The sequence below is a fragment of the Opisthocomus hoazin genome, chromosome 5 (assembly GCF_030867145.1).
Source record: "Opisthocomus hoazin isolate bOpiHoa1 chromosome 5, bOpiHoa1.hap1, whole genome shotgun sequence".
NCBI classification, from domain to species: Eukaryota; Metazoa; Chordata; class Aves; order Opisthocomiformes; family Opisthocomidae; genus Opisthocomus; species Opisthocomus hoazin.
Genome location: NC_134418.1, coordinates 50,103,132 through 50,122,345, shown reverse-complemented (window position 1 = coordinate 50,122,345; position 19,214 = coordinate 50,103,132). Strand labels below are relative to the sequence as shown.

At 39.4% G+C, this 19,214-nt stretch overlaps 1 protein-coding gene across 9 annotated transcripts in view; it reads right to left on the bottom strand.

Moving 5' to 3' along the window:
- Positions 1-19,214, bottom strand: part of MAPK10 (mitogen-activated protein kinase 10) — a 195,658-nt gene that overhangs the window by 74,038 nt on the left and 102,406 nt on the right. For all 9 annotated transcript variants that reach the window (XM_075421213.1, XM_075421212.1, XM_075421215.1 and 6 more), the window contains one exon: positions 892-1,021. In XM_075421213.1, coding sequence (XP_075277328.1) covers positions 892-1,021 — 130 coding nt within the window. The remainder of the gene's footprint in view (positions 1-891; positions 1,022-19,214) is intronic.

Sequence of the window (19,214 nt, the reverse complement as noted above, 5' to 3'; positions counted from 1 at the left end):
GGGGCACACAGGTATGGCACCAAGCCACAGCAGAAATCAAGGAATTGTAGGTGAATTAAATCCTTAGGACATCCCTTGACAACGCGATTGGGCAATCCCACATATCTCGCTACAAAAAAGCTAGTTTATACAGTGTCAGGCAGATAGTTCTAATTAATAGACAAAAGGTTACAATTAATATACAGCCCTGGAATAACTCTTATGCTACATTGTAGGAATATTGTCATTTACTATGGATACTAAATGTTATAAGATACATAGTGGGCACAAGACCCACCTGCTAGTGCTGTTTATTTTAACAAGAACACTGTGATTAGAAGGAATGGCACAATGGGTTGAGGCTTCAGAGTCTCTGGCTCAACACCATTATCTTACACACAACTATGTGAGAATGGAAAAGTGCTTTTGGTTCTTCGGCAGTCTTGCAGCAACCTTCACCATGATGACCCCTCAGCTTGTACAATCTATAAAATGCATCTGTCTGATTAGGTTTCAGATGAAGTCCAGAACAAGGAGTGATGCTTGTGCATGGGTACTCCAACTCAAGAGACCCTGGTTTTGAGTCACAAATCCCAGTGGCAAGAGAAAGGAGACAGAATTCCAATAACCACTTATGTATTTCTGGATAAGGAGTTGACAAGAACACATTCTGCTCTCTCCCCTTCTATCAGCCTAACCCTACTAGCAGCACCCCCATTTGGCGTAGCCTTTAAATAGGCACATGGAAGATTCTCATTCTTTCATGTGGGCATATAGTATGAAAAAGACTATAGACCTTAAGCATAATTTACTTTGCATTTCTTCTCTTCTAAAAAAGCACCCAACAAAACCATTTTCTTTCTAACAGACCAATATACATACCACTTCTCTGATTGCCTAGTGAAAACTTACATTTTTATGATTCACACATTTCATGAGGACCAACTCCCTGTAAGCTCGCTTGGCGTGAGTTTGGTTCTGAAATGGTCTGCTGAGCTTCTTAATGGCCACATTTCTGTCAAGGACGGCATCATAGGCAGCACTGCAGTAATTACAAACACAGGGGTTATGCATCTTGGAGAATATCCTACATTTCTCATGGCAAGCTCCTGAGCCTCAAGTCTAATATTGCTTTTTTTTCCCCTGAGAAAAATATGGGAACAGAAGGAGAGAGTTTCTAGTGAGAAGAAATAAGACATCAAAAGGAAACATGTACCACTACATCAGCAGAAGACAGCATGCACCATTACTTCTGAACTCCAGTTCCATAGGAAATTCATACTTATTTTCAAGGAGTGGAAAGAAAATAATTAAGTAACTTCAAATAAAAATACAATAAAAACTGTATGAGACAAAAAGTTGTTTCATAAAGCAACTCTCTGTGCATTGGGTACAGTGGAGAGGCTTTTGCTTTTTCTGTCATGATTAAAGACACCTTCACCGAGTGGCTCAAAGAACAATTGTCCACTTTTATCTGCAGTGAAGTCTGTATTTTCCTTATGAGATTTCTAATGAAATCAAGTTATTTAATCATTCTTTAAGACCATATCATCCAGTTCCAATAAAATACGTAGAAACAGAACCATTTCACATAATTGCTTTACCATTTCCTTCTGATAAGAAAAATTTTCTTACATATGCTTAGTGTAAAATTTTTGAAAACATGAAGAAATAAAGGCTCTGGTTTGCAAAGTGGGCTATTAAAGCTGGGATCCTAAAATTCTTCTTAAACTTTTATATGTTTTGTACAACCTTCAGTTATTTTGATAATCTTCACCTCCTATGAATCTGAACCACTTACTTTGGTAGTTCAAATCTGACTATGCAAGTTTTGACTTCTACATTTCACGAAGCACACTAATTCGTAGAAACGTTCCCAAATGGACAGTGCTCAGACTCTCTTCCTGATTCTCCCTTTTACCAAGAATAAGGAAAGGTGTGACACAAGTTTCCTGCTACTCCAAGAAGAGCAATTGTGTATTTCCCAAAAGACAAATCAACCAAACCACTGGTTGTTCTAAAAATGACAGCTTTTTTAAGCATCAAATAAACATTCAAAATCCTGTAATTTTTTTTCTTATTAATTCCTGCTTATTGTAGACATTCACTGACATTCACTTACAGAATCTTACTGATCAAGTACAGAGCAGAAAGCATGCAAGCATCAGAAGCTTAGTCACAAAGCCAACAAAAACGTACAAGTGTTCTAATTAAGTAAAAAAGTGTTGGCAATGTATGTCTTGGAAACCACACAGGTGGAGCAGAATAAGAAATATTTCAATTACAACACTCCTGCATAAATAACACACCAAATACATCCCACAAATAATAATTGTTTTCTAAAGGTGATGAGGAGTTTTGTGAAGACTACTTTCATCTACTGTCAACTTTTGGGGCAGGATGGTGTGATTTCCCCTGAAATATGTTCAGAGGGAAAAAAACCACCCCAAAACTCATGCCTGTTGTTGCAGGTGTTCTGAAACTGTCAGGAAGTTACATTTTAACATTTTCATAGTGACACTATTTCGTATCAAAATGTTAATTTACAGAAAAAGTAAAAATTAATACTGAATCTCCCCAAATTATCAACACTGTGAAATGCTAAGCACTGCACCTGGAGAGGAATAACCCCAGGCCTGGGAGCCGACAGTCTGGAAAGCAACTTTGCAGAGAAGGGCCCAGGGGTCCTGGTGGACAACAAGCTGAACACGAACCAGCAATGTACCCTTGTGTCAAAGCAGGACAACAGCATCCTGGGCTGCATTTAGGAATACTGTTGCTAGCAGGTCAAGGGAAGTGATCCTTCTACTCTGCTTAGTGTTACTAAGGCCACATCTGGAGTGCTGGATCCAGATCTGGGCTCACCAGCACAAGAAAGATAGGGACGTACTGGAGCACTTCCACTGATGAGCCATGAAGACGATTAGGGACTGCATCATCTGTCATACAAGGAGAAGCTGAGTGAGCTGGGATTGTCTAGCCTGGAGAAGAGAAGTCTCAGGAGGGATCTTACCACTGTTCTTAAGCATCTGCTAGGAGGAGTAAAGAAGATGGAGCCAGATGCTTCCAGTGGTCCTGAGCAACCTGCTTTAGTTGACTCTGGTTTGAACAGGTGGGTTGGACCAGGAGCTCTCCAACATCATCCATTCTGTCATTTGGTAACAACTCTTTCTTCTCTTATTCATTAATAAGGCATATAACTTTTATGTTCCAGCTAATACCACGTTAAGCACATGCATAAACAAAGATATTGCACTCACTAGTAAAAGCATATATGAAGCAGCTGAGGTGACAAGGCTATCTAAGATCCAGTCTGACTTACTTCATTCTGGCCAGAGAACTCCACTCAACTAAATCTTGAGGAACAAGATGTGTGATTTATAACCTAATAGTACATAGCAGAAAGCAAACCTCCTGTAGCAACTGTCAGAATCGTGTCCTTCATTATCATTTAGTTCAGCCACAACAGAGCATCATAAAGGCCACAACTAAAATACTCCTTAATTCCATTAAGAAAGTATTGAACAAATAAAGTGCAAAGAAAAAAGATTTAAAAACCCATGATCTTTCAACAGTTAAATATTTTGTCTCTATGGTCTATGGACATCTATTGCAAATATACTTCAGCAGACAAATCTCTCGGCTAATCCATGTTACTTGATCACCCAACTTCTTTTAAGAAAAGCCTACAGAAGACTCCTCTGAGCTATGTAAGAGTACTTTGAATCATTTTAATGATCTTTTCTCATATTTTAATCTCATTAGTTACATCATAAAATCACTGGCTAGAAGTTAGAAAACAGTAACACTGCAAGTTTGTCTGGGCAACCATTTTCTCCAATTTCTGATCTCCATTTACTTTTTTGAATTGTCTCTCTCCATCAAAGCAAGAGATAAAAAACCTCAATCTAAAATCAGAAAACCAAAGGCTTCTTAAGCCTTTAGCTGTAATGACCCATTTCTATTCCTTTACATACCATGGAGGAAAATAAAACAGATAGAGTACTCCTTTGTACAGGGATATTTACTCTGAGATACACGGATCTTGACTGCAGTTCTATCATTGTCTTCTATCAAATGGAAGGTGTCCAACTACTTCAAGAAGTCAATACGTAAATTCATTGCACTGAGTAAATTAATAGCACTGATGTATTTTTCTATTCACCAGAGAGCAGCTTTTGTTTACAGACAATTTTACTACAACAAAATTACAGATACCACATGTAGGTCCTCTCTCTGGTGCTTGCTACACAAAATCCTTACCTTGGAACACCAAGGTTAGTATTGATGATATATCAGCCTTCTTAAGACAAACTTCAGTCACTGGCAGAAGAGTGGCTGTATAAACAGGTGACTCAAGAGAGCAGGAATAAGAGAGAGAGAGTAATGAGTGTCTGCAAACTGCTATGAAAAGGCTGAGCGTGAAAGTCAATTTCAAGACCTCCAATAAGAGACTGGATTTGCATCTAAAAGCCTGTGCTTCTTTCACTGGAAACTCTAACATAACACCTCTTCCTCAACTATAAATTTATTTTTTAATTTATACAGTTGCCGTATTTTTATAACAAAGACTATATCTATATATAACCATTCATCCCAGTCTTGTAATAAAATGATAGTTTTACTGCAACATGAGCTCAGAAAAATCTTCCAAGTTTACTACAATATCTCTGGCAGCTGTACAGAGGGAACATGCAGTAAATAAATTCTTTCCCTATAAATTCTGGTTACAGCTAATTTGGCAAGGTAAACATTAGTGTTAAATATGCCTTTTTAAACCATAAATAATTTGAAACAAACCTATTTAGCAGAGATAAAAAATTTTAGCCAGATGTGAGTATAAATTCATGCCTACCAAGAGATATACGTTATTACAGCTATTTAACAAGATTGTGTGCTGACTTCAGCAGGAAAAAAAAGAATGAAATACATTTAACTCATTCTAGTCAGATTTACACAAACTCAGATCATCATTTACCATGAACACTGTGTGTGAGTTCAGACTGTAATGATCCATGAGCAATGCTCTGTTATCATACACTTGAAGGATCAGGCATTCATTTTTATACCTATTTCATATAGCACAGAAAAGCTTTCTCGTTCTATGTGCAAGTTTCTATTTCAATAGACACTTACAAAGTAAATACTTAAAATTATTCTTCCCATACAGGAATAACTCTTTTAATCAATAATGAAACTTAACATTTATCACTTCCATAGATTAGTGATAAATGTTCTACCCAAGAACAGACTGCCAAAACCACAGAAAACATGTATTTTTAAAATTGACTCTTAGAGATGGGTTCCTAAGATAAAAAATGGCAATTTTTGATAGTCTTTAGTTTCAAGATTCTTCAGATGGGGCACACAACATCCTTTTCAAGATGGTATCCTTTCTCAAGCCCCTGCTTCATTAAAGTACTATTATTAGCTCTCAGATGATGGAATGGAAGCCCGAAAGAGGAAGGGAAGCTCCTAGGCTCCAGACACCCAGGGTAGGCTGTGAAACAGAGACTCTTGGCAATCTCATTCAGCAAACAGCTTTCTGTATTAAGAAAGTCTCTTCACTGAATGCTGAATGTTGTAGAAATCCAAGGGACACTAGAGGTCCCTCTTACCTATCCCTACATATACAGATTGTGACAAATACAGTATTAAAAACTTTCTGAAAAACTACTTAATATTACAGCTACTTTCTAAAGTGACAAACTTCGGTCACCTTTGCCTTCCTTCAGAAAGACTCCAGCTGCAACTCTGTTCATTATAAATCACTGCTATTTATATCTGCATTACTTGATTCTTCTAAGTAAGGTAGTTTTGCCACTGACATTAGCTATTTACCTTATTTCCTTCATCCCAGCACAGCAAGTGGGAAGAAAATTGCAACTCATCTTGTTAAACAAAGCACTGAGCTGTGTATTTGAAAATCCCTGGTTATTTAGCACTGAGATCTCCATCAGCGGAGTGCTAACCTTGAAAATCACATTTAACAAGAACACTAATGATAGCTCATCCTCAACAATCACCACTGATATATGAACCAGAATATATTCTATATACACATACAGATACACATCTAAATGTATATACACATAGACATAAAAAGAAAAGCATAGTTGGATGTATATATAAATGCTTTTCACAGTAATTTCTCTGACTTCAAACTCCCTGCCCTTGGTTTCAGATAATTATCACTACTGCACTTTCTGAAGAAGTCATTTTTAGGAAAAGCAAGACCCAAATCTCTTTTTCCGGTATCAAGCAAAATTTCTGCAGAAGTGGTTTATGACATTTTAACCATAAAATATTTTAAGTTCATTTTCTTCTCTCTATTTAAGGTCCTGTTTCAGGCAAGCACTCTAACGAAAAAGAGAGAAAAAGTTATTTGCTTTAAGCAAATTTTAAAGTGTATTCTGGTAGGAGTTTTTGTTGGTTTTGTTTGTTTGCTTTTTATGTTGACCTCATCAGTCCAAATTTTAGAATTAAATTAGACCTTCTCATTATTATCTTTTTTCTCTTTCTGACACGTAACTTCTGAGTTTCTAAAGGCAGATACTTATACATTTCTATTTACAAACGGTGCGTATTCCTCTCTTCAAAAATTACTTTTAAATAGGGAAAAAAAAAAGAAATCATTATTTTAGAGTGAAGACTTCTCTCCATAAAGTATCTTCTAAAATAGTGAATGTTTTCCATGAAAACAGTGTAACAGAAAAGAATTCCATACATGCACCAACATGAAGAAACTGTTTCTCCCAAACGGTACAAGTCAAAGTCCACTGTAATGAACAACAGCCTTTCAATGTCCTTATTAGGTTTGGAACCACGCCTGGGTGCTAAAACCCAGAAAATAACCAGCATGACCCTAATGAAGAGTTGCAGACCTGTTGTCAGGAATGGCTACTCTACACTCCAGATCAGGTCTATTTCTCCTCAAAACGCAGAGAAATTCGGTGGCCTCTGAGACATTATTCAGAGCTGATGCTTAAGGATACCAATACAGTTTCACAATGGATGACTGCTGCACTTTTCCAGTTACCATATACGGTTCCAGATATTTGTTTTGAGTTTCCATCAGCTCACAGCTGCTTGCAATCTGCTGGTAACAGTTGGATTAGGAAATACAATCAAGCTGCCTTCCCAACTGCAACACAGTCGTCATTTACTTTTCTACTATTGCCATGGATACTTCACAGAATAAATGAATCAGTCTTCAAGACCTTCTGTGAGCTTCCTCAGCACAGCAGAGATCAATGATTGAGCTCAACACATTCCTTCCTGCATTGCATGGGGCAGCAAAGACTGCGCATGCTGAAGTGCAGCAGGGGAGTCAAACACAGGCATCCTACCACAGCAAACACCTTGTCAGCAGCTGGTACCCTTTGGAGGCCCTTCACGCACCAAGGTGACATGAAACCTAAGCAGAAAAGACAGAAAGGAAGGTCGAACTAAGCTGTCACCTCAGTGCATTTAAAATGAGAGCAGGTTCACTCTTTGGGCCTTTGGGAACCTCGCAGCCAAAGCAATGTAACTCACTGCCAAACACTCAACATGTGATCTCTTATCCTGTGTTGGAATGAGGTAACATGAGAGGAAAGGATTGGGATTATCATCCTAGCCCTTGAATGAGAGTTCAACGTTGTTGTCAAGATCATACAGGGAATTCTGTAGCACTTAAATTTCAAAGATGTACCATTAAAACTGGATGATTTTAAGATAAAAATGTATGGCTCTATTCTACATTTCAGTGTTTAATCAGGAAAGATACGTTTCTTTTCAAAGAAAACTCTTAGAAAATCAAGTGCACCATTCAGTGTACACATGCTTTCATATATTTAATACATTTATGGCAAGCAAAATCCAGTTAAAAACAGAAAAGACAAGTCGTGCTCTCTGCTTGCACAATACTTCATTTAGTGGATGGCACTAGAAAATGCTTGCTCTCAAACTTTACTTGTAAGACTTATGGTTCTGATACTGAAATAAAGTCCTCTGGAAATGAAGAAGTTTGTTGTCTAATTTATATTATTATGGATTTTCCATTTAGATATTAAATATTTTAGAACAGAGAAGAGCATATGTGGTACATTTCAGCTAAAAAATATCCCCATGTCCTGTATCGTTTCATTATAGTACCACTGAAAATATTACTGTAGCATTTTAATACAGGTTTCTTCGCTTCACGGCAACATACTTATTCTATTTCCCACCTTGCAAAATACAGCTCTCTAAAGGCCCTGGTTAAATGGAAATACATTTTAGGTGAGCTACATCAAAGCTCTCTGGTGATCCATACATTAAACAAGATAAGTGATTTAAAAAGCTCCACACACATTTCTGTCTGAAAATGTATGGAAATGACCAAAAAAATAAGTAAGAACTGCTCATGTGACCAGTCATAACTGTGCTTATTGAAATAGGAGTAAAATATACAATTCTTTGCCACAGCTAGAAGAAATTACTTCAGTAGGAATCTTTCCCCAGTACAGTCTGTGACACTGTATGCCTAGATATTTATGGTCTTAAAGAACTTGTTACAGGTATCCAAATGCACTCACGCTTATTCTTAAAAAAGCAAACACAAAGTCCAAGCCCACAACTCATCCAGTTCCTTTACTGTCACCCATAAAGGATTAGAATAGTATCATTTTCACATCCATGACATCTGCGATCCAATTTTGAATCCATATTACTCATTCTGTTTAAAGTACTACAGTCATTGCCTGAAATATCAAAGCCAAGCAGCCCTTTCCAGCAAAGCTAAACTGGGAAGCACAAAGAATTTGTATTTCTAAGGGCAACTAGATTTGAAAACTTTTTGCTGTGAAATCTGTTTTACAGCTCAGTCATGCTGAGATGGCTCTTATCCACCACACTTTCAGACAGGTGATCTGAAGGAAGATGGTCGAGTTGTGATATCTAAGACAATGTAAAACAAGATGCACAGGAAAAAAGGTTGGAATGCTTATTTTTAGTAAACAATAGAAGTTCACTGAACATCTGTCACTGGTGGCTCAAATGTGCTATATTATAGTTTTGCCAATTAAAGTACTGGGTAGAACTGTAAAATAATGAAGTAATTCACTATGCAGCAAAAGAAGCTACACACTTGGAAAACTGCTGGGAAAAAGAGTAATCACAGGCTGGAGTCTATTAAGAAAAAGGAGGGTCCGCAGTAAAATTTTCTCTCTGTTACTCGCTGACAAATTTTTCTGTTACTAGGCCGAACCTCCTCTGCTGATACCTTCTTTTAAAACAATTACACGCATGAAAGAATCAAATTTGTTTATGTTAACAACGCGCTCTTCCATCAAAACCACTAGCAGTTCTTAAAGGTGACTATCCTCTCCAGCTCCATCACCACCACAAACCACAAGCCTGTGTATGCAGAAGCTCCACAGTTTGCACAGACCAAAATGTCTTGATTGAGCTGACAATTCAGATGCACAATATTATGCCCTTTTGACTCAAGTTATACAAAAATACCTCTGTGACTCTCTCATCCGCAGCTTGAGCCTCAATTTAGTCACCCTTCTGATTACATGCGCTGGTGATGCCCTAACGAGAACCATTTTGGAATCCACTGATCAGTTCTGTATATTCATGCAAGATAAACACTTTTCCCATAGCAGTTCTCACTCACAAAGACAGTGCAGCGATATGGTAGGAAAGGCAATGTGGAAGCATCTATACTGTTCACACATCGCCTGACACACCTCTCATAACACGTGCCATTTTAGTTTGCCTGGTGACTAAAATATTCATCAGGATGTTGAATATAAAGTATATTTACATACTTCTCATCTGTATATACTCTGCTGATTCTTTGTACTTGGCTCTGAAAGTGACTCAGTTGTAGAATCCTTTTCTGAACCGAACTGTAAACCCTGTACTTTCTAGTTCTGCATTTCTCTTGTCACTATTTCACTATATAGTCTGCTAGCTGACAATAACTTCTATTAACTGCCAGCCTAGGAAATTCAGCCTGGTCAGTGAAAGAAACCAAGGTTTTTTTCATTCTGCTTTAAAAGAGCTTCAGGCCAATATGCTTTCCATTACATATGTTACATGTTAGAGGTGACAATCTCATAGTTTCCAAAGTATGCTACACTACTCACCCTTTGTATGCTCAAGAACTTACCAAAGCCAGAGCAAGGTAAAAATCTGAAAAATGCATTAGAGCTGGGATGTTTATCAATATTCAGTGGCAGAAAATACATGGACAAAGGAAGTAAAAGTGTGATTTGTAGTTGAAGCATATTGAGTAAATATTTCCCAGCGTTTGGAGAATGGGTATAAGACACTGAATCTGTCAAAGAGATCTCATATTCAGTGCTCTGAACTGTTACCAGGGTATATAAACTTTGGACAGTTTTCAAGTTGTGTTAAGCGTCAAAGCAGCAAAGCCAGAAAAGTCCAGTTTCCTCATTTAACAGCCATTTACATGACTAGGGAAATATGGACACCGAGGCAGAGTCTGTGCACCTGGAAGAAGTTGAGTAGCTAGCACATTCAAACTGTCAGTCACATGAGAAATCTGTTATTTTTGGATCTACAAATTTAAACAAAAAACAGCTACTATCTTCCATAGCCAACTTACAGTCATAATTTAAAAGACTTACTGGCTTGCCCAACAAACAGAACAAAAGCTGTCAGTTTGGAGAAAAGAAACATTATTTCACAACCTTTCTTGCTACATTTCTCAAATGATTAGAAATTAGAATTCAACCAAAACACTAATCATGGAAGGGAAAAAAGTCAACACAAAATGGTTAACCCTAAAAGGACACTCAAATTCTAGTTTCCCAAAACTAACCCTGCAATCTCTGCAAGGCTATTCTAAGCAGACAGAAACAGAAGATCGGAGATGCCGAAATGTCACTTGGTGCTGTTCTGTGAGAGAAGAAAGCCAGAGTTGCCACATGCATTACCTTGACCCTCTCAGCCAAAGGGCTAGTCCACAGCCTGCCCCTATGCTGACACTAACCTGACCAACCCAGGTTGCTCTAACTCATTCAGCACTCTCTCATCCAACTGGGGTAATTCTGTACCTGCAGTCTCTCATACTGAGGTACATCTCTGACACAGGTAAGATGCTAGCAGGTAAAACTGATACTTTGTAAGGACACAAAATGTTCTACCTGCTGTATAACAAGCCAAAACACCTTTTCTCAATGGGAACAAAAATAAAAATTACTTAGATTTTTGAGTTGCCCTGTTACACCAGAAATTTCAAGATGTAGATGCTCTGACATAATTTTAAAAAGAGATTTTTGTTTGAATTAGAAACTCTATCCCTTCTGTGGCTCATGGTGAATTAGCGACCCCAGAGCTACAAAATTTATTTCCAGTTTGTAAATCAGCACCAATCAATTTTGAATGGAAAAGTGTAACACCATGAATCCAGAAAGGAATAAGACAAAAAAAGCAGTGAAAAAATTACACTTCAATGTCCTATTTGCACTTGCTTTTACTCCTACCTTTGAGTCTTCCTCCTTTCTGCTTCCCCTTCTAACTGCCTCTCTATTGCCAATTCTTGCCCATACTGGTGAGTTTTCCCACTCATGTCATGCCAGACATGTCTCACATTGTTCACAGACTTCACCTAGGCTTCATACACAATCTCTTGTTTCATATTGTGTTTCTATTTCACGCAACTTCTATTATATTCCAATTTTTTTGGCTGTCACTGTTTTTTAAGATTGTCTATGGACAGCAGGTCTTGTGACATGGGACAGCTTTTTGTTTTCTGTAAAGCATTGTGAAAATCTGTAGACCACATTAATATCAGAGAATAAATATCAACATAGAATAGTTTAAGGTGGAAGGGACCTTAAAGATCATCTAGTTCCAACCCCCGTGCCTTGGGCAGGGACATCTTCCACTAGACCAGGTTCTGCAAGGCTCCATCCAACGTGACCTTCAACACTTCCAGGGAGGGGGCATCCACAACTTCACGGGGAAACCTGTTCCAGTGCCTCACCACCCTCATAAGAAATCATAATAAATTTCTTCCTTCTATCTAATCTAAATCTACCCTCTTTTAGTTTAAAGCCATTACCCCTTGTCCTATCTCTACATACCCTTGTAAAAAGTCCCTCTCCAGCTTTCTTGTAGGTCCCTTTCAAGTACTGGAAGGCTGCTGTAAGGTGTCCCCAGAGCCTTCTCTTCTCCAGGGTGAACAACCCCAACTCTCTCAATACATGCTTAAAAAGAAAATTGAATTATCTGAGCTGTATTTCCTTCCAGACTGGTTCTAGCTTTTCTATTTCTGGTTCCATTGCTTCTTTGTTTTGATACCTGCCATTTTATTGGGATGCTTTGCCCTGTAGCCATACCTCTCTGATTGCATATGGTCACAGCTATTCTCATATCACAGGAGAAACCCCTTGTGCCTAAGAGGGAATATAAGTGTTTAGTGCAATTGCTTTCACGTTAAACACATGCTAATCAGTGATGATGGTGATGCAACAGTCTTCATTTCAGTGGTGACAGGATTTCAAGTGAATGAAATAAAAGGGTAAGCCTGAACTCAGTTAAGGAATAGCTGCAATACACAGACAGTAGATAATTCCAACCCTGATTTCCTCCTTGAACTGAAATTTATCTGTGACTGAATTCCAGACAGGCAACCTGACACAACAGGAGGAGCATGGAGAGTCCTGAAAAAAATTTGTCTGACATATTGCAGCATAGGAGTGAGACAAAACAAATGTGAGAAGAGGGAGATGTGGTGGTGACGAAAAGGAAGTTTGTGAAGGGGTAGCAGCAGATCATCTGTAAGGGGTGTTATAAAATGTTACTGCCTGATAGCAAAAAGTGTAAATCAAATTGATTTTTTAATCAGCCAACACAGAAAGAGCTTACATTACATAAACATCAGTTACTTCTCTGCAGCCGCAGAATTGACAAACAGCTGATAATTTTTTTAATGGCCCTACCATGATCACAGATGCTTATCCAGCCATGGCTATGAACAAACCTGCTCAATACCTAGTAGTTGTGCTGATCCAACTGAAAATCCTGGGTGTCAATACATAAGCCCAACAGTGCCTTTACGGTACTGTAGTTTATGACCAAGTAAGGTGAGTATTGCTGTAAGGGTTCACAAAAAAATGTTGCACAGAGATAGTTTCTACACCAACTTATTTACATTTTTTTAATAAACTTGCAGAGAGAAAACTTGGAGTAGATTTTGCCCGCTTAACTGTTATAGGCATGGAAACTATGTAGGCTTTTTAAGGAGTAAGGATCTAAAAAGGACAGAGTCAGAAATATAGGCAGCCTGAATATTTTAGAGACAGGGACCCTGATCTCTTTGCTAGGAAAGCATACTGTGGCATGTTTTATTACATATCATTTGTGATTATCAGAACCTAAATTACATTTTAGATTTCTGTGTACTAGCAAAGGGAAATGAAACACGAGAAGACAAACATTAAATACGTGGTGACTTCCTACCTACCAAGAATCTCTGCAGTTCAGTATAAGAAGGACATTACAAAAAAAATTGAGAAATATTTTTTGTAATTACATGTTAGACCTTTAAAAAAAAGATACCACAATAATTCTTGCTCAAGTATTACATCTCAGATACCCCTGTCATAAAAATGTGTCTTCATCCTGCCTCAGGTGCCTTCATGCACTGCTACTGGATATATACCTTTTTTTTTTCCTTCTTTCCCACTTACATTAAAGATAGTAGCAGTAGATAGAACAAGTTGTAAGAATCAAAGCAAACACAGAACAGAAGCTGCTTATTCTTAAAGACAATTAATTTATCTAATTTTTCATTCGTGTTATGTATAGTTTGACATATGGCAGCTGTTCTCTTATAATCCTAACATCAGTTTCCACCACATTCAAGCTAAGTTCTTTGTTGAGTCATTAGCAAGAGCATTGCAAGACATTGCCTCCTCCTCTCACCTCATATCCAAGCAAACTGTCTCTAAATATGTGTTACTACACAAATTCTAATAAGATGACCTTAAATACAAATCTGACCAACTTAGATAAGCGCCTTCACTCAATAATCTGGAGCTCAAACCCACAGAGATACTCGATTTTTGCTATTCCCACTGTGAGTCTCTCAGCAACTTAAAATTCATGTGCTGGTCATCAGGATTCCAAATACAATTGGGAAATTTTCTATCTTTCTGAAGAATCAAGGCATAGATATATCAGAACAACAAACCAGAATGATATATAGATATATCAGAACAACAAACAACAATTCCAGATGTACATCAGATGATGACCAATGGCTAATGAATACACGCAATTAAATTTTTGGCATTTTAGAGCAACGATGCACTAGAAAATCCGAAGAATGCTACAATGTGAATGAAATAGGTAGCTGGAGAAAAATCCTGCAATGTACAAATCAGTGAGTGGAACTTGAAGCTTGCTGTGAGTTTACGTATGGTATCCCAACATTAAAGAACTTCCCAAAGTGAAAAAAAAATTCTGGCAATAGTTTAAACCACTTGTTCTCAGGAGAAAAAAAAAATCTCATCAGTTGTTGCTGTTGTATGACATGTATTAGCACCAGGAAACATGACAGAATTTGCTGCTGTGGTTCAACCCATTAGCTGGTACCTAGGCCCACACAGCCGCTCACTCGCTCCTCCTCTGCTCCCCAGTGGGATGGGGAAGAGAATGAAAAAAAGTAAAACTCATGGGTTGAGATAAAGAGAGTTTAATAAGACAACAAAGGAAATAATAATAATAACAAAAATAATAATAATAGAATATATAAAACAAGCAATACACAACACAGTTTTTTCTCACTGCCCAATGACCGATACACAGCCAATCCCCGAGCAGCGACTGTGGAATTTGTGGATTTCGCAGAACTCCTGAAAAAACTTTGAACCCAACAAAAACTTTGAACTGGGAAAGAGAGAGCTGAACTCCTGGAAAAGTGCTTCCTGCTTCCTGGCCAACCCCCATTTATAAACTGAGCATGATTCCATGGTATGGAATATTTCCATTGGCCAGCTTGGGCTAGCTGCCTGGCTGTGCTCCCTCGCAGATACAGCATACCTGCTCATTAGCTGAATATGGGAGACTGGGAAAAGTCTTGATTTCTTAGCAGCAACTAAAACCATCAGTGTTAACATTTTTTCTCCTACTAAATCCAAAACACAGCAGCTACTGGGAGGGAAATTAACTCTACCCCATCTGAAACCAGGACACATGCTTATTTCACTAACAGTACAGTAACAGTTCACAGTACAAACTGACATCTATTTTCTAAGTTACTCTCACAAAAAACACTTGTAAAACTCTCTAAAGGTTGTCTTCAAAAACCTCCTCAGGAGTGGAGCGTCAAAGCACATCAGCAAATCACACAACAGCATAAGAAAGAGAACACAAGCTGAACTAATGGATACAATTTGGAGAATCTTTAAGAGAACAGGACAAATCTACAGTGTCAGCTGACCGAACATTAAGCACAAAAATTCTGCAAGATGTGGCTGTGTACCTGAAATGCAAGTAACTGAACGCATGACACACACTCAGTAGTGATTCTCAGGAGACACTAGGACTGATAAAATTAACACTGCCACTCCCTTCAGGACCACAGAAATTCTAAGCATATCTGGGTACATGGTTCACTTCATTTTTCCTCTGAATGACATGTATTCTTTGTTCTCCTCTTCTGAGGAAAATTAGCAATCTACTCCACAGTGAGAACAACTCTGAACTTTGATGGAACCATGCCAATTTTTACAAGCAGAAATGTTAACCTCTATCAAGGAATACAGTATCTCAATTCAGTGGCCAAAGAAACCAAAACAATATTACTGGGATAGGAAGGTCACAATGGACAAATATATTGATCTCTCGAGAACTTTAATACACCAGTGCCCAGCTAAACAATACAAATAATGTCGTGCATTAGTTCTAAGACACTGAGGTGTCCACTATTCTCTGTCTCTTTTCCACTGTACCGTAGCAAAATCATGGACTACTCTTCTTTGATCAGTGTGGGCTCAAGATTGATTATGCTCAGAAGTATCAGCTCCTCTTTCTATGGCTTTTATCATTATTCCTATTGCAATATCACTCTAGGACCTTACACTTGGACCAGGAGTCAACTGTGCTACACAAAAACAGAACTGAAGTATAACCATCATATAAAAGAGCTCAAGTGGTTTTGCAAACTCAAAGATCTGATCTTCTTCATCATTTACAGGTACATCCCACAAAGAAGATAGTCATATTAAATTAAAATCTACTTTTAAGTAGTTCTGTTGATTGACTATGTTCATCTCTTAGCCAACTCCATCTTAAATCTTCCATTACCATTATTGTGACACAACAGAACAGTTCCCTGTGATAGTTCCAAGGAGAATAGCAACAAAAAAACCTTCACAGTGGACATCTTGAGGTGGACAGTATCTGTCACATTCCTCCTCTGGCCTTTGAGCACTGTGGGATGTGGCTGAGTCACCATCCCTCGAGGTATTTAAAAGACATGTAGACGTGGCACTTAGGGACACGGTTTAGTGGTGGACCTGGCAGCGTGAGGTTAACAGTTGGACTTGATCTTAAGGGTCTTTTCCAACCTAAATGGTTCTATGGTTCTATGATTACTTTAAGGAAAGAATCAGCAGTTATATAAGCCACAACAAACATCACCATCACAACATGCTGATTTGAAAGATCTCTGCACTCCTTAAGATTCAACCACCAAATTACAATTAAGTCAGCAAACGAGAACTTCTAGCAACCTTAGGCAACATAGAAAGCTATCAGTTAACTTGCTGACTCTATGTGCTACAAGGAACACAAGACAACTACAGAGAAGCCTACAGAGAGGATGATTTGCCCTTGGTCGAGGAGGACTGTGTGAGGGATCGCCTAGGCAATCTGGACGCCCACAAATCCATGGGCCCTGAAGGAATGCACCCACGAGTGCTGAGGGAGCTGGTGGATGTCATTGCTGAGCCACTCTCCATCATCTTTGAAAGGTCCTGGAGGACAGGAGAGGTGCCCGAGGACTGGAGAACGGCAAATGTCACTCCAATCTTCAGAAAGGGCAAGAAGGAGGACCCAGAGAACTACGAGCCGGTCAGCCTCACCTCCATCCCAGGAAAGGTGATGGAACAGCTCATCCTGGAGGTGATCATCAAGCAAGTGGAGGAAAAGAAGGTTATCAGGAGTAGTCAGCATGGATTCACCAAGGGGAAATCATGCCTGACCAATCTGATAGCTTTCTACAATGGCATGACTGGCTCGGTAGATGAAGGGAGAGCCGTGGATGTTGCCTACCTTGACTTCAGCAAGGCTTTCGACACTGTCTCCCATAACATCTTCCTAGGGAAGCTCAGACAGTGTGGGCTGGATGAGTGGTCGGTGAAGTGGACTGAGAACTGGCTGAATGGCAGAACTCAGAGGGTTGTCATCAGCGATGCTGAGTCTAGTTGGAGGCCTGTAACTAGTGGTGTCCCCCAGGGGTCAGTACTGGGCCCAGTCTTGTTTAACTTCTTCATCAACAACCTGGATGAAGAGTTAGAGTGTACCCTCAGCAAGTTTGCTGATGACGCAAAACTGGGAGGAGTGGTGGATACACTAGCAGGCTGTGCTGCCATTCAGCGAGACCTGGACAGGCTGGAAAGCTGGTCAGAGAGGAACCTGATGAGGTTCAACAAGGGCAAGTGCAGGGTCCTGCACCTGGAGTGGTACAACCCCATGCACCAGTACAGGCTCGGGGTGGACCTGCTGGAGAGCAGCTCTGTGGAAAGGGACCTGGGAGTGCTGGTGGACGACAGGTTGACCATGAGCCAGCAGTGTGCCCTGGCTGCCAAGAAAGTTAATGGGATCCTGGGATGCATTAGGAAGAGTGTGGTCAGTAGGTCGAGGTAGGTTCTCCTTCCCCTCTACACTGCCCTAGTGAGGCCTCATCTGGAGTACTCTGTCCAGTTCTGGGCTCCCCAGTTCAAGAAAGATGAGGAGCTACTGGAGGGAGTCCAGCGGAGGGCTACAAGGATGGTGAGGGGACTGGAACATCTCTCCTACGAGGGGAGGCTGAGGGAGCTGGGCTTCTTCAGCCTGAAGAAGAGAAGGCTGCGAGGGGACCTAATAAATGCTTATAAATATCTGAAGGGTGGGTGTCAGGAGAATGGGGCCAAACTCTTTTCAGTGGTGCCCAGCGACAGGACAAGGGGCAATGGGCACAAACTGAAGCAGAGGAAGTTGCAGCTGAACATGAGGAAGAACTTCACTCTGAGGGTGACGGAGCACTGGAACAGGCTGCCCAGGGAGGTTGTGGAGTCTCCTTCTCTGGAGATATTCAAGACCCGCCTGGACAAGGTCCTGTGCAGCCTGCTGTAGGTGACCCTGCTTTGGCAGGAGGGTTGGACTAGATGACCCACAGAGGTCCCTTCCAACCCCGAACATTCTGTGATTCTGTGATTCTGTCACTTCGCAATCTCCTTCAGATTCATGCTCAAAGAGATCATCAAATCACTAATTCCAAGAAAAAAACAAACAAACAAACAAACAAATTGCCTAATTTGCTACTTCAAGAATATATTCATAGTCTCCTCTATATCTGCAGATGAGATATCTTTCTACATTTATAATGTGCTCATCAAAGAGCTACCAGGATTCTTCAAAACTTTCCTCAAACCATCGTTGCTGTTTCCGTACTCCCCCTGGCAAAGATTACTCCGAGACAGAAAAGCTTCTTGCTTTAGCTAGATAGCATAAAGCACTTCCCAGCTAACACTCCCCTGCTCAAGCTGACACGTCATTAGACCATATCCCAACATCATACAGCACGAAAGCCTGTCTTCACTCTTCAGAAAATTGCAAGATACACATTCAGGATTTCATCTGAAAGACATCATTAGACTCATCTATTTGATACGTACCCAGACAACTTTGTCTTCAAAGCTAACATTTTCTCTTAGTAATGCATGCAGGTATAGGCACCAGTGTGGTCATAAACAAGGCCAAATGCCTTCTTAAGCTGCTTCTAAGATTTTAATTACTTCTATCCTCAAGCCTGTAAGTGATGTCTTCACTACCTGTCATGGAAAACTGGACTTCACCCTTGCTTCAGCATAAATTCAAAAACTATCACAGCCCCTTCGAATTGCTTTTGAAATATTCCTGTACAACATATTTTCTCTAGACATCCCAGGCAGTATCAAAAATGTCATAGGCAATATAAAAAAATGATAGTTTGCAAACCACAGCAGAAAACCTACAGATCAATTGCC